Source organism: Astatotilapia calliptera, chromosome 4, assembly GCF_964374335.1.
Source record: "Astatotilapia calliptera chromosome 4, fAstCal68.1, whole genome shotgun sequence".
In the NCBI taxonomy this organism is placed as follows: Eukaryota; Metazoa; Chordata; class Actinopteri; order Cichliformes; family Cichlidae; genus Astatotilapia; species Astatotilapia calliptera.
The window spans coordinates 4,943,148-4,956,296 of NC_137425.1; the positions used below are offsets into that span (position 1 = coordinate 4,943,148).

Genomic DNA, 13,149 nt, shown 5'->3' on the forward strand with positions numbered 1-13,149 from the left:
CACTGTTGCCACACAGCAAGAAGGTCCTGAGTTCAATTCCACCATCAGCCTGGGGTATTTCTGCATGGAGTTTGCATGTTCTCCCTGCGTTTTCTTTCACTACAGTAGTTTTTTTTTTTTTTTTTAATCTCCACTGACTATGAAGTTTTGGAAGCATACTACTAGTGCAACTAAATACAAATCGGAGTAAAGAGGACCTATAGTATAGTATAATAGAGGAGCAATAATATAAGCTTGAGTAACTTTCCCTCAAAAAAAAACAAATACAGCTCAAGTAATAAATACTTTATTTTCACATTAGAATTAAAAACGCAGTCATCTGCAGGGTACTATATCTCTTCTACAAGAGGTAAGTTGTGTGTGACCGACGTGTATCTTCCATTAACAGCATTATGTACAGCAATGAAAAACTGCCCAAGAAGTATTGTTTAGTTCACAAAAAACAAAAGCAAAACAAAAATTGTTGTGTTGTTGATCATCGGCCACCGCCATTGCCTGCTCCACCGCCAGCTCCTGCTCCCGACTGATCCTGAGCGCCAGACATCATCAAGAAGAGAACGAGAGGCACAATGTACATCCACTGGAAGAGAAGAAGAAAAGGGCAACTAAATACTGCAATATTTTTGGTTTCAACATACAAATCAACTGTGATCATCTAGCATCAGTGGCTCCTGATTGGTCATCCCAGATTAGCTTCAGTTCATTTTCACAACAGAAGAGAAGAAAAGGCATAAGTGGGTGACAGGGCCATAGAGTGACGATCTCAGGGGTCAAACACCAAACACATGCTAAATATAGCCAGAATAATAATTTCAGATATACTGGTGGTTTATCCTGTAGACTCCCAATAATACATACTGGTGGATGCCAGTGGTATCCCTAAGCCTCCTAGTAGATACCCCTATGCTATGAATTTCAAAATTCTATGTCGCCTTGTTCTGAGTTATCACATTCACAAACTTGGGTGTCGATGTCGCCTGCCAGCCCAGCGTAGTGATGACAATACACAATCAGCCTTTTACAGCTGATGAGTAAAAACAAATTTGATCTCTGTAATTCATGTTTTTGGCATTTTCACCTTTCCGCCCAATCACACATGTATGAGAGAAACGCAGGTGGAATGTTAAAAATGCAAGTAGTCGAGATAGGGAAAGAAAATTACTTTAAATACCTGGGCCAACCCAAATGACAGACAGTGCACGAGAGAAATGCAGAATGGATAACAGCAAGAGTGAAAAAGAAGGTTTTAAGACCTGCTATGATGTACAGTTTGGAGACAATTACACTGACAAAAAGACAGAAGGTGGAGCTGGAAGTGTTCAGATTTTCATTGGAAGTGACAAGCACAAACAAGATTAGAAAAGAGTATAGGAGGGACAAAGTCAGAGAGGCAAGGCTGAGATGGTTTGAGCATGTGCAGAAGAGAAACACTGGATATTGAAGATAGAGGAAAATAGGAAGATCTCAGAGGAGGCTGACGGATGTAGTCAAGGAGGAAATGCAGGGGGTTGGTGCTAAAGATCCACTGTGGCAACCCCAAAAGGGAGCACCATTGCAAGTATTTGGCATTGGACCTGAAGAGACCATGAAAAGACAGAAGGACAGAATGAGTGGACACAGAAAGGAGATGGGGTTTCATTTAGTCACGCTGACTAAAGGTTAAATACAAACTGAAGAAGGGGACAAGTAAGGAAACTGTACTTCAGTGGGACTCAGCTCTGCTCTCTGCCTCCCCCTGCTGGGGGCTGTGCCGAATTGGTGACCATGAGGAAGATTGCACCACCCAGAATTAAATACCACTGGAACACAGTACAGCATCAGTTCAACACAGATCAGTGAACACAGCAAGAAACACACAGAACAGCAAAACAAGACAGATTTAACAGCGCTCAGGCAAACTAAGACTGGATACAGGGCGGGATTCTGCCTGGAAAAACAGCTCGAAGCTAAGAAAGTCTGAAGACACACAAAACCTTATCACTGGGTTTAAGGGATTACTTTTTATGTTCTTATGCACTTTGTGGGAAAACTAATATTAGACGACTAGCAACACATGGATTCGTGAAACTGGGACCTCTAGCAAGCGACCAGCTGCCTGGAGCAGTTTTTGGTATGAAAACAAATCAGATGAAAAACAAGTCTGCATACTCATATGCCTCATAAAGATAAACACTATCTGTTCCAGAATTAAGGGTTTGATTACACTGTCCATCTACATTTGACCACCAAGTCCAGTTCTTTTTACTAGTGTCTTTAACAGAGTTGCATTGCAAAGAAGAAGGAAAGGAGGAGGACTCGCATCGCTGCTTTCAGCGGAGTAAGAGAAACAAACTGAAAAGTGTACCTGTGCCTAAAAGGTACTGACAAATAACTTTTTCCCCCGTAGTTTGACACAAACTGCAGGTAGAAAAGAGCCTTTCAACAGGACAACAGGAACCATTTTGACTTTTTGGGAGATATTTTCACTTTTCTGCCATAAATCCTGGCAAATGAAATAGAAGCAAAAGTGCAGTACAGCACTGATGTCTCCAGTGTATATTAAAACATACTAGACATATTTGAAAAGATGTGATGCGCCTGAGAACAGAAAATACGAGCTTAACAGTCATTTTCATTTATTTATTACCTGTACATCTTTAGGCCCTTCTAGCCTATCAGCAGTTTTCTGTGTAAGTACTTACATATTTAGCGATGAAAGATTTCTGCTCTTGTGGGTTCTTCCCTTTCTTCTCAGATTCCTGTTCCATCCGTTCAAGGAAGAAAGCCGTCTCAGGTCTGGAAGAAAGGTGACAATTAGTGTTGTGAAAGGTATAGAAAGACTTGTGCCACCCAGGACAACTGACATAGAGCTGCTAAGCCAAGGCAAAAGCTAAACCAAAGGATGTGGAAAAAACCTGCAGGAGGCCTTGACTTATGCAGAGACAACCACAAGTAGAGATTGAAACAATGTCAGATTGTAAAGAAGCTGTAAAGGAGAAAAGGACAAAATCACAGGTAAAAGCAGTGTGACTGACCCAGGTGCATTCACTGGAGCCATTATGCTGAGAGTGGTGTTGAAAATCTCAAGGTCGACCTCATCCTCGACCTCAGTGCCCCTGCAGGCCCCAGGTAACGTCACTATGGAGACACCGATGAGGTACCCGGAGACGTCAGTGTGGAGCGCGATCACATCGCTCAGATGGGACTCAACCATGGCACACTGAGGATCACAGGAGAATGTTAAAACAATATATAACAGCTTATTGCTTAGAAATACTTACAATTTACACTAATTACACACCGTTTGAGAAGCTTTAGGTCAAAACTAGCACTGATCAAATATTGCTTCTCAATATTATTAAAGTGTGAATGTGTTTTTGTTTCTTAATTTCTATTGACAGGATCACAAAGTAACTCATGATATTATACTATCATAATACCTTTCCACTGATAGAGGGACTCTACTTCATACATTCATATATGATACATCACATAATCTGTGTATAAATGTTTACATGTTAAAAAGAACCACGCCTTTCCTGTCTAAGAGTGAGAGCAGCGCACCAGCCTCAGATGAACATGTGGCAATTATAAAAGAGGCTACTTCAATGGAATGCAAATAGTAGTTGGGCTACAAGAAGTCAGACCTCCAACATGTGCAATACTTTGCAAAATGTAAAAAAATAGCTAAAGATGGAAACAATAAACTTGTCTAATGAAAACTTACAAGGCTAAGTTTTAAGTAGTTTTGTTATACTTAAAACACTAACCAGGTGACTTTTGTGCTTGCTGTGCCATTACTGTACGTAGTATTATATTGCTGCTGCTGACAACTTCAAACTTGGAATTAGGTAGTCTATCATCATTGCTCATTGTACACGAACATGAAAAATCCATTTATTTTGTTTGCACTAATAAATGCTGCCCGCTGCAATCATCAATAAAACGTCATTGTCAAATATCATTACACATATTCCTTGAAATACGGTGATATAACTTTGAGGCTACTTCGCCCACTCCTTGTGTCGGTTCATCTTATTTTATTTCAATTCTTTTCTTTCAACGGCCGACCTCCTGCTGTGAGAAATTTGTTCTTTAACACAAGTAAGTTAACTTCCATTAACTTTACTGCCTTTGATAAGGCCACTATGACGAGTTTATCAAGTCAAATTGGTCGAGGAACTCACATTAGAATATGTATAACATATAACTGTATAAATATTCTGTTCTATCCTTTGTGGAAAAACATAACATTTCTAAACCAACTGTATTTTTTCCAGCATAGAAGAGCAAAAAAAGCAACAACTAGACTGTAAATTATTTGGGGGAAAACACATCAGATTAACCACATCATAAAAAAACCTCATTCAGAGCCAAAATGTTTGCTCTTTCATAGCTGGAAGAAAATGTTTAATATAATTTTGTATTAACAAAAAAGTTTCTATATTTTGTGGTGAGCCGGTCTAGAGTAATTTTCACGATTCGTGAGTAAAGCAAAATTTTGCCTCACAATAATCATGTGAATTAATTTGCTTTAAACACCCATGAACATTTGCCGATAACAGCCAAAAGAACGAGGAGAAATAGGAGCTGGAATCAAGTTACAGTAATATATTTTAAGAACCTATCATTACATCCTATGATTTTACTCACTTTTCTCCAAGTCATTACCTTTTTCCTGTCTCCATCTAAAAGCTAAGTTTAACCATGCAGTGAAAACTACCCTCAAAAGCCGTCAATAAACATGTGCTCAATTTTACAGGAGGTGTTGTTTTTTAATCTTATCTGTAATTTCTGGAGAATTTGAGAGAAATACACACAGCTCTGACGAATGCTGTGAGGTAGCCTTCCATCTGCCGCTCTGTCTGTCTGTCAGCCTGCAGGAAAACACGAGGCACTCTGATCCTGTATAGACCGTCTACTGCAGCCACTTCCTGTGGGGATAGCCAAGTTAAAAACAAGTAATTTAGAAACGCATGTTCATACAGAAACATTATAAGGAGGATACATTAACACATCCTGAACTAATACTATGGTTAATGTAGTATAAATCTAGGAAAGTTCACCTATTGTTTTACTTGGCTAAACATCCAAACACATCCTACACCAGTGGAACAAGTGAGTGATGTTACCCACGTTGGTACCAACATTTTGGGTGACTTTCAGTCACAGGTAATTCTACAGATGAGGAGGTGGTGGCTCAAGAAGAAGGTTGTCTACTTATATGAAGACTGCTTATTTGATTTACAGCTCTTCAGGAAAAATGCTGAACCCCAAATTACCTCGATTCATATGTGATTAAGTGACAGGTAAAAAATGTCTGAAGCTAACAGAATGCATGAGTGAGCGTGAGAATAGGTGACTGCAGTGTGCACTGCAAGTACCGACAAGTACTTGTCCCTCCCCCCCCCCGGCACCCAAAAAAACCCCCAAAAAACCCCCAACTAAATATTTATTTGAAACAGGGGAAATCTCTCCATCACTGGGCCATCTTGGAAATGTGTAGAAAACATCACTAAATCAATGGTTAACATGGTTCACCTTCAATTTGGTCCTGTCCTCATCTGACAGCGGGTTCTGACTTAGTGAGACACCCGGCTCTCTTCCAGGCTTTAACAGCAGAGCTCCACGCACTTGAAACTTTGCTACATCATCTGGAAAAATAAATAAATAAATAAATAAATTACAAATGATAACAAACCGTTCCCTGCTTGGAGACTTGTAAAAATCTGGGTAAAAAAAAAAAGAACCAACACATTGTACCTCTACATAGTTCATAGTTAACCATAAAATGAAGGTAGAAGTCTGTCATCAAAGCAGAGTGTTTTATTATTGTTAAATGAAGGAATAAACTGTAACTGCCTGTTTTCTTTTTTTATTTGATTGACAGCATGTTTTGATTTTGCATTTTGAGAGTATAATAAATACTGAATTTGCCCATCCAAATGCTATGATTTCAAAGGGTGTTTAATTCTGGGCTGTGAAATGACTTTTAACTGTTTGTATTGTTATAGCTGACTTTATCCCAGCTGCACGCATTATTGAGAATAATTTAATTTTAAACAGACAGAAATGTCGTAGAAAGCCTTCCGAGAAGAATGGAAACTGTTATAGCTGCTAACGGGGGAACCAACTCCTTATTAATGCCAATGGATTTAGAATGGATGTCATTAAAGCTCCTGTAGGTGTGAAGTGTAGGCGTTCATAGGTTGTTATAAACGCAAAAAAACAATTCTGAAAAATATGTACATTTGTAGCAAATCAGGTACATTCATTAATAAATGCAAAAACATATTAAACAGACATTTTTAAATGGAGTCTGGCGTTTACCATGACAATTTTCTTGTTGCGTTAAGCTTAGTTAGCTTACCAACATAATCAATGTCGTATCATACAACGTTACAGTAAGAAAAGAATTAAATATGTTTCTCACCAACTTCAAATGAGTGTTCAAGAGGCACAGAGAAACCACTGAACTCAGTCTCCAAGGCATCACCAACCTGAGAATGAACATGAAATCCACTGTTAGCCTTTCAGTCGGTCATACACAGCTAATGCTAAATAGCTAACAGGTACAGCATCCACTTCACTGCATTTAAATTGATGTCGTCTATGTTATAACACTTCACACTTACCCTTCTTCCGTTATTACAACATGCGAAATGTAAACATACGAAGAAAACAGTGGAAACAACAGCAACCTTAGATTGTACCACACGAGCCATTTTGACAGAAACGGACACCGGAAGAATGCCTCAAGTGGCATAACACATTAACTTCCGGCGATTTTCATAACAAAAGCTCCTTTTCTTTTCTTTTCTTTTCTTTTTCAAAAAGTAATTACGATTTCAAACAAAGGGTTAACAAACAACATAAAATGTAATCACATGCAAGTGTTTTTTTTCTTTTTTCTTTAAGCTGTTAGACAGCTTAATTACTTACCATCAATTAATCATTATCAAGTAATCCTACGTTGTCTGCATCATTCCTAATAATGATTGGAGACCTTCATGTGCTCTATATGTAGGTAACGTCATTGCTTGCACACACACACACACACACACACACACACACACACACACACACACACACACACACACACACACACACACACACACACACACACACACTTCTGGTGATACCTTGTAATGTCAGCAATAATGAATTCCTCTTACCACATAAACGAGTTTTAATTTCTATTTCGTGCTGTAAACATTTTAAATTAGTATTTCTTTATATTTTGTCATGTGCAATGAGAGATGGAAAATTTACTTTAGAGATGAGCCAACAACCCCCAAAAATCTTTTCTATTTAAATTAAGATATTAATTATTTAGGGTATAATTAGTATTGGAATAACAATTTTATATACGTTTAATATCTGTCACAATATGCCAAACATGCCAATTTACTCTCCTTTGCATTCTAAAACAGAAATACTGAAACAAACATGATAGAGATCTCTTGTGAGTGAGATTAACATGTACTGACACATCCAACGCCAGCAGAGGCTGCTAACAGATCATAAAACACTGCCTCGACCTTCTTCTCACCCCCATTACTTCCACAGAAGTGCCCCGAAAAGTGCAATTTTTATCAGCTGAATAATAAATATTTAAGGGGTAATTCATGTGTTACATCTTTTAGTCAGCATTTCATGCTCTACCTCAGCCAGAGTTTTATTTAGGTAAATGCCCTGCTTAGGGGTAAGTCTTTGATGAAACAAATAAAGCTCTTTAGATCCGCTCCTGCACTAATCTAAAGAGCTAGATCAGGGTTTTACATCAAGTCATAACTGGCAGCAGTTCACATCTGGCACTGGAATGTGTCTCAAGTGACCTCTTATCATCAGATTTCTTTTCCCTGCTAGACTTTTTTTCCTTTTTTTAATCTTTGCAAAACTGTGACTACTGCAATTAGAACTCACCAAAAAAACTGGAAATGAGGATTGCAGTGGCTATTTGAAGACTTAAGTCTGGCTCCAGTACCTTCTCAATATTATTAAAGTTGGTAGTATGTACTTTGCCCAGTGCCAGGTATGGGCACTCAAACCCTCTGATGCAGGGGTTTGAGTGCCTGACAATTCAGTTACAGTGTTTCTGTTTAGGGGTGTTTCTCTCATTTCAAATTATTTCCCTTGTGCTCCTGCTAAATTAAAAGAAACCAAATACAGAGAGGGGGCTACATGAATACTTAAAATATGCATATATTGACTTTCTTTTTTTCGGTGGAGGAATGCACACTTCTTTCCCCAGAATGAAGTATTCAATCCTAGGGTTTTCATGGTGGTGTTTGGACATCTACATTTAGAGCTGCTTGCGTATGATAAGATTTAGAAGTATTTTAATCATTTATTTAGATTTAATTTTGAATGGGACTTTTATGAAGGGCTCAGCTTTCTGTGAGTGCTCTATAAACTCAGAGGTCCTGCCTCAGTTTGTTAGCACATAGCAGCGTTCCTTCAGCTCAATAGGCTCAGTGAGTAAAGGCTGCAAAATGTGGCACCTCCAAGTCAGAATTTATGGATCGTTGCTGCTCTTTTCTGTGCCTGTGAGCACTGGATTCTGGCTCCAGCTGCTAATTTAACTAGGCTTGAAGGTGCTGAAATGCTGTTGGACAATCCAAGGGTCAGGTACAAGAAGCACTGTAGCTGTGACTTGACTGATTAGAGGTACCCGCCAAATATAAAAGTATCAAACCAGAGAGAAGAGAAAACAGCTGCACGTTTCTGCCAAATGTGATTGATGCGATTTATTTCTCAATGCTTATTCTTGGCTGAAGAGTTCTGCTGACATGCAATAAACCCTCTGTGGATACAAGTGAAAGGCATCAATCATTTTAAACTTCACATTTCAGCATCAAAGTGCTGAAAAGGAGTTTTGAATTCATCATTAATCCATTAAAGTTTGGAATACCAAGAAGTCAAGGTTACTTTTGGACATCCAACTTATCTTAACTTATTTATTTATTCATATAACTCTTTGAAACAGAACTCTTTTTTTTGTTTAAAAAAAGCCTATTCCTTTATTATTCCAGACATTTATAAGAGTTACAATTAAGCTGAAACGAAGAAATAATGTGCAAAAATGGCTAAATAATTACTACATTTACAAAATTGATATTTTCCTGCTGTCCCAAAACAGTTGTGTGGATCTCCTTAAAAGTTCGCTCGAAACCTGCTTTAATTTACACACAAATTCCTTCCACATCTTATATGCCAACATTAATATATTAATATATTGTATGAACTGTATTTATGATGTATTCAAACCAGTTATTTGATCATAAATTATAGATGTGCACATACTGCTATTACATTTCTGTTGATGGAAACGATCTGTCTCTCTGGGCTTCGTCTTCAGCTTAAAGGAGCCAGAGCTCAGTATGGAACATATGGTGACTGTGGCATGTGATTCCCCCCCGGCTTTGCCTTTGAAACCATGCAGCCCTATACAGTATCCCCCCCCCCCCCAGTGGGAGAGCCCATTACTCTCTGTCACAGCCCTAAACAACGGTGTCACCTTACTATTCTTAGTCAAATATGAAAGCATGTATATTTATGTGAAATGACAACAGGACTTTCACTTTGAAGGAAGACACTGTCATGTCCTGTCTGCCTGCGGGCTGTTAAAAATGGAGCAGGGTGACAAATGAGAGAGGAAGCGAACAAGATGTGAGGAAAAAGAAAAAAACATCCAAAGTTGTAAATATGTTACCACAGTTTCACTAAAGAAAACATTTTCTTCCAAGCCTCAGCAGTGTAGTCTTTGTGAATAAATTTTTCATACTGCAGTGTTTACAACTGATCAGACAAATCAGATAATTATAGAAATTAAAATTGAATTGTTTTCAGTTTTTTACCGCCGTGCTAAGAATCCCTCTTTCCTCTGTTTACTGAGTGTGGCTGCGCTAGACAATTTTTTAGAGGCTGTCAAGCTGATCCTACATCGGGGTGGTGCAGCGCAGGTATGACTTCCATGTAGAGTTACACCACGAGGATCATGTGAGATTTTCCTTTATGCTGGTTCTGCCTGAGGCTCTTTCTTCTAAGAGGAAGTTTTTCGTTCCCACTGTTGCCAAGTGTTTCTCATAGAGAGCCAACTGATTGTTGGGGTTTTCATTCTAATATTCCAGAACTGAATTTTATGCAACCATCCATCCATCCCATGGCTACATAGCAAATTAAACATATTACAGCAATCTACAGCAGTCTAAAACTTATGAGCACTGCTCTATCTACACTGAAAAAAGGCCATGTTGGATTTACTTAATTCAATAATGGACATTGGTTGCACACAAATGTTTTGCTTTGGCAGAAACTTAAACAACTGAGTTAAATCAACACAACTTTTTCATATTCAATAAACCTGTGCAATTTGTGTTCAATAAACGTGATTGAAACATGTTTAGATGAAGTAAGTTGGAATGTTTGAATCCTTCACAATTTTGTCATTTTGTTTCAACACTATTCAATAACTTTGTCACGGAGGAGCAGGGAGGACTCGGCGCAGACTGAAATCTCAGAAAAACAGGTTTATTTACACACTCCAGGTGCACTATATACAGGTGAAGGAGAAGGGGGCCAGGGTTCCCAGGGGTGCAGAGAGGAGTCGGGAAAAGCATCCAGAGTCCCCAAACCAAGCACGAGAAATCTGGATACAGAGAACAAGAGTTAGCACGGAACTTTCACGGACAGAGCTCAAAACTGGCTGAGGCTAAAGTAGCACTGACGAGCGTTACTCAGTAGTCCAGCATTGAGGTGCTCTCAGTCACTGCCTTAAGTAGCGGGAGCAAACAAGGTGAGGAGCCACAGGTGATTCCCTACAGGTGGTGGAGGCCGGGAGCTCACAATGAGCTCCGCCCAGGCAGCGAGCAGAGAGAGAGGAGAGAGAGAACAGACAAAACATAACATGTAGCCACACAGGGCCAGCCGAGCAGGCACGGGGACCATGACAAACTTTTACCCCAATACTACTTGGTCACTTAAATACTACATGTTGTCTTCATATCACATAATGTTCAACAAAGTCTAGAGTCTGGCTAACATAAAAAGTGAATGGATCTACAGCAACTACCATCCTCCTATCTTTATCCTGGTTGCAGGGGGGGCTGGGGCATAACCCTGAAGTGATAAGTTATGAGGCAGGGTACACCCTGGACAGCTCACCAGTCTATCACATAGAGACAAACAACCATTTGCACTCACATTCTCAGGTAATTTAGAATCACCAATAAACCTAACTCTAATAACTGCATGACTTTTAACTGTGGGAGGAAACCAGAATACCCAGAAAGAAACCACTACAAACTAGCCAGATTGCAGATTTGAACCCAGGACCTTCTTACGGTGAAGCAACAGCACTAACCACCATACCAGGAAATCCAGGAACGCTATGATTTCAAGGCTTGATGCAGAATTTTTTTGTTTTTGTCCTTGACAGGTTAAACCACAATAAATAGCAATAGCATACACGTGGTGTGTGTGTAGTTGTCTGCCTCTTATATCCCCAGTGATTTTGACATCTCCTGCGATCTTGTGAATTTCATGAGTTCAGCAACTAACCACTCTTACTAGATTGTATCATGTCATCTCAACAAGAACAAATTAAGTTGTTGAATTTTGTACAGATCCTCATTTAATTACATTCATAGAAACATGAAATTATTGTGTTCAAATTACAAGTTAGACTTTTTTAATGTAACAACCACCCAATTTACTTTTTTCGGTATACCAAAAAAAGCAGAGGCGGCTGCTCGACTTGACTGAGATGGATGCCTTCCTCAAACCACAATCCAAAGTGCGCAAGACTGAAACCCCGTGCAGTGTTGCGGGATTTAACATTGCTATATTATTGACTTACTTCACTCGAACATGATATGAACAATTTAATAGCCTCTCTGCATTTCATGTAGTTTCTACACTATATCCAAGAGCTGGCCAATCCCTTTTTTTCCAGTGTACCATAAGTGTGAACGTATTAGAAACCAGCTTACACATCCCATATAAAGCAACATCATGTGCAGACATGTTTCTGTCCACTGGATGCGTGTAGGTTCAGTTTCCACTCTTTTTTGCATGGTTGCTAGCTGTCTAGGTTTGGTTTCTGGCAGTGTGTGCTGCACACATACTATTACCTGAAAGCAGGTACCTGCTGTGGCCAAAAACACGCTGGTGTAATGTAGTGGACCCAAGCACTATATTTTTCTGGTATAACTCTACAAAGATTGCAAAGTTGTGAGGTAGTTTTCTATGAGTACATTATAAGTAGGCCTATGTCCATTCCCACTGCAGAAATCTGATCTATTGTAAAATACATTTTGATGGGACACGGCATCAGAGTAAACAGGTTGATGATACTTAGTAGAAACTTTCTCAGGTTTCCATGGACCTGACTCAAATCAGGCCTAGGCCTAGCTGTTTACTAAAATATTGAAAAATGGTGTCTCAGATTTTGCATCACTGTTGCACAGCCTGTTCAAAACGTGCTTGCTTGGAGCCCAGCGGCAGGTTGAGGGTATTCCTTCTAAGCGAGCCTAGTCAATCTAAGCTTTTCAGATTTTTGCTTTCAGAGGTTTATTTATAAACTGCGTTATCTGTACAGGTGAAATAACTAGCTTGTTTTTTCAAATACTGCTGTTTTGTCAAAGCCACTGGCATCTGACAGTTATGCATAAGGTTTTCCTTTGGTGTATGTGCTGTCACTCACTGCTATGGATGCTTATAAAGTACATGCTTATGGCGTCACACTGTGCACCCTTAAAGGGGGCTCATTAATAACTCCACATTTTTGTACTTGATTGAGTTACAGTTCAGAATAATCCTTATTTATCTTATATTAGGCTTTGATGCAAACCCTTGGTTCACTAATTTACTGAAAGGAGTTATTTTAGCTCCTTTTAAGATCATCCTGCTTTTTCTTCTAATTGGTTCCACCTCTTAAAAATAACAGTTGGGTGGTGCTTCTTGTGCCCATAGACAGAGCACTGTACCTGAGATGACATACTATAAATCTTATTGGCACTATACAGATTCAAGAGAAGAAAAAGTCTACTAGAAACTGAAGATTTAGAGTAGTGACCCTGAACCTGTGGCTCACCGGAAGTACTTGTACATACACCTTATTATTTCAAAGTTTGCCTCTGTCTAATAAAAATCAAGGAAACGTGTCAT

The 13,149-nt window shown here is 39.1% G+C and overlaps 1 protein-coding gene across 3 annotated transcripts; it reads right to left on the reverse strand.

The window, feature by feature from the left end:
• Positions 1-270: 270 nt before the first annotated feature.
• Positions 271-6,770, reverse strand: emc10 (ER membrane protein complex subunit 10). Of its 3 annotated transcripts, none has more exons than XM_026164139.2 (8): positions 6,615-6,770; positions 6,413-6,479; positions 5,521-5,633; positions 4,800-4,913; positions 3,015-3,199; positions 2,682-2,775; positions 1,702-1,799; positions 271-580 (listed from the first exon to the last, which is right to left on the reverse strand). In XM_026164139.2, exons 1-7 carry the CDS (start codon positions 6,702-6,704, stop codon positions 1,713-1,715), a joined length of 750 nt encoding a protein of 249 aa, XP_026019924.1. In that variant the 5' UTR covers positions 6,705-6,770; the 3' UTR covers positions 271-580; positions 1,702-1,712. The 3 variants fall into 3 exon arrangements, with proteins under 3 accessions (XP_026019924.1, XP_026019923.1, XP_080156876.1); XM_080300750.1 differs by lacking the exon at positions 271-580 and adding an exon at positions 1,172-1,574; XM_026164138.2 differs by lacking the exon at positions 1,702-1,799 and having other exon boundaries at positions 6,615-6,769.
• Between the last annotated feature and the right edge of the window lie 6,379 nt (positions 6,771-13,149).

Excerpts from the sequence above, each read along its gene's own strand:
- emc10 (XM_026164138.2), bottom strand. The coding sequence starts at position 6,704 with ATGGCTCGTGTGGTACAATCTAAGGTTGCTGTTGTTTCCACTGTTTTC. Across the intron at positions 4,914-5,520 it reads AGGACAGGACCAAATTGAAG|GAAGTGGCTGCAGTAGACGG; the intron begins GTGAACCATGTT and ends CTATCCCCACAG. Across the intron at positions 581-2,681 it reads AATCTTTCATCGCTAAATAT|TGGATGTACATTGTGCCTCT; the intron begins GTAAGTACTTAC and ends CTTCTCTTCCAG.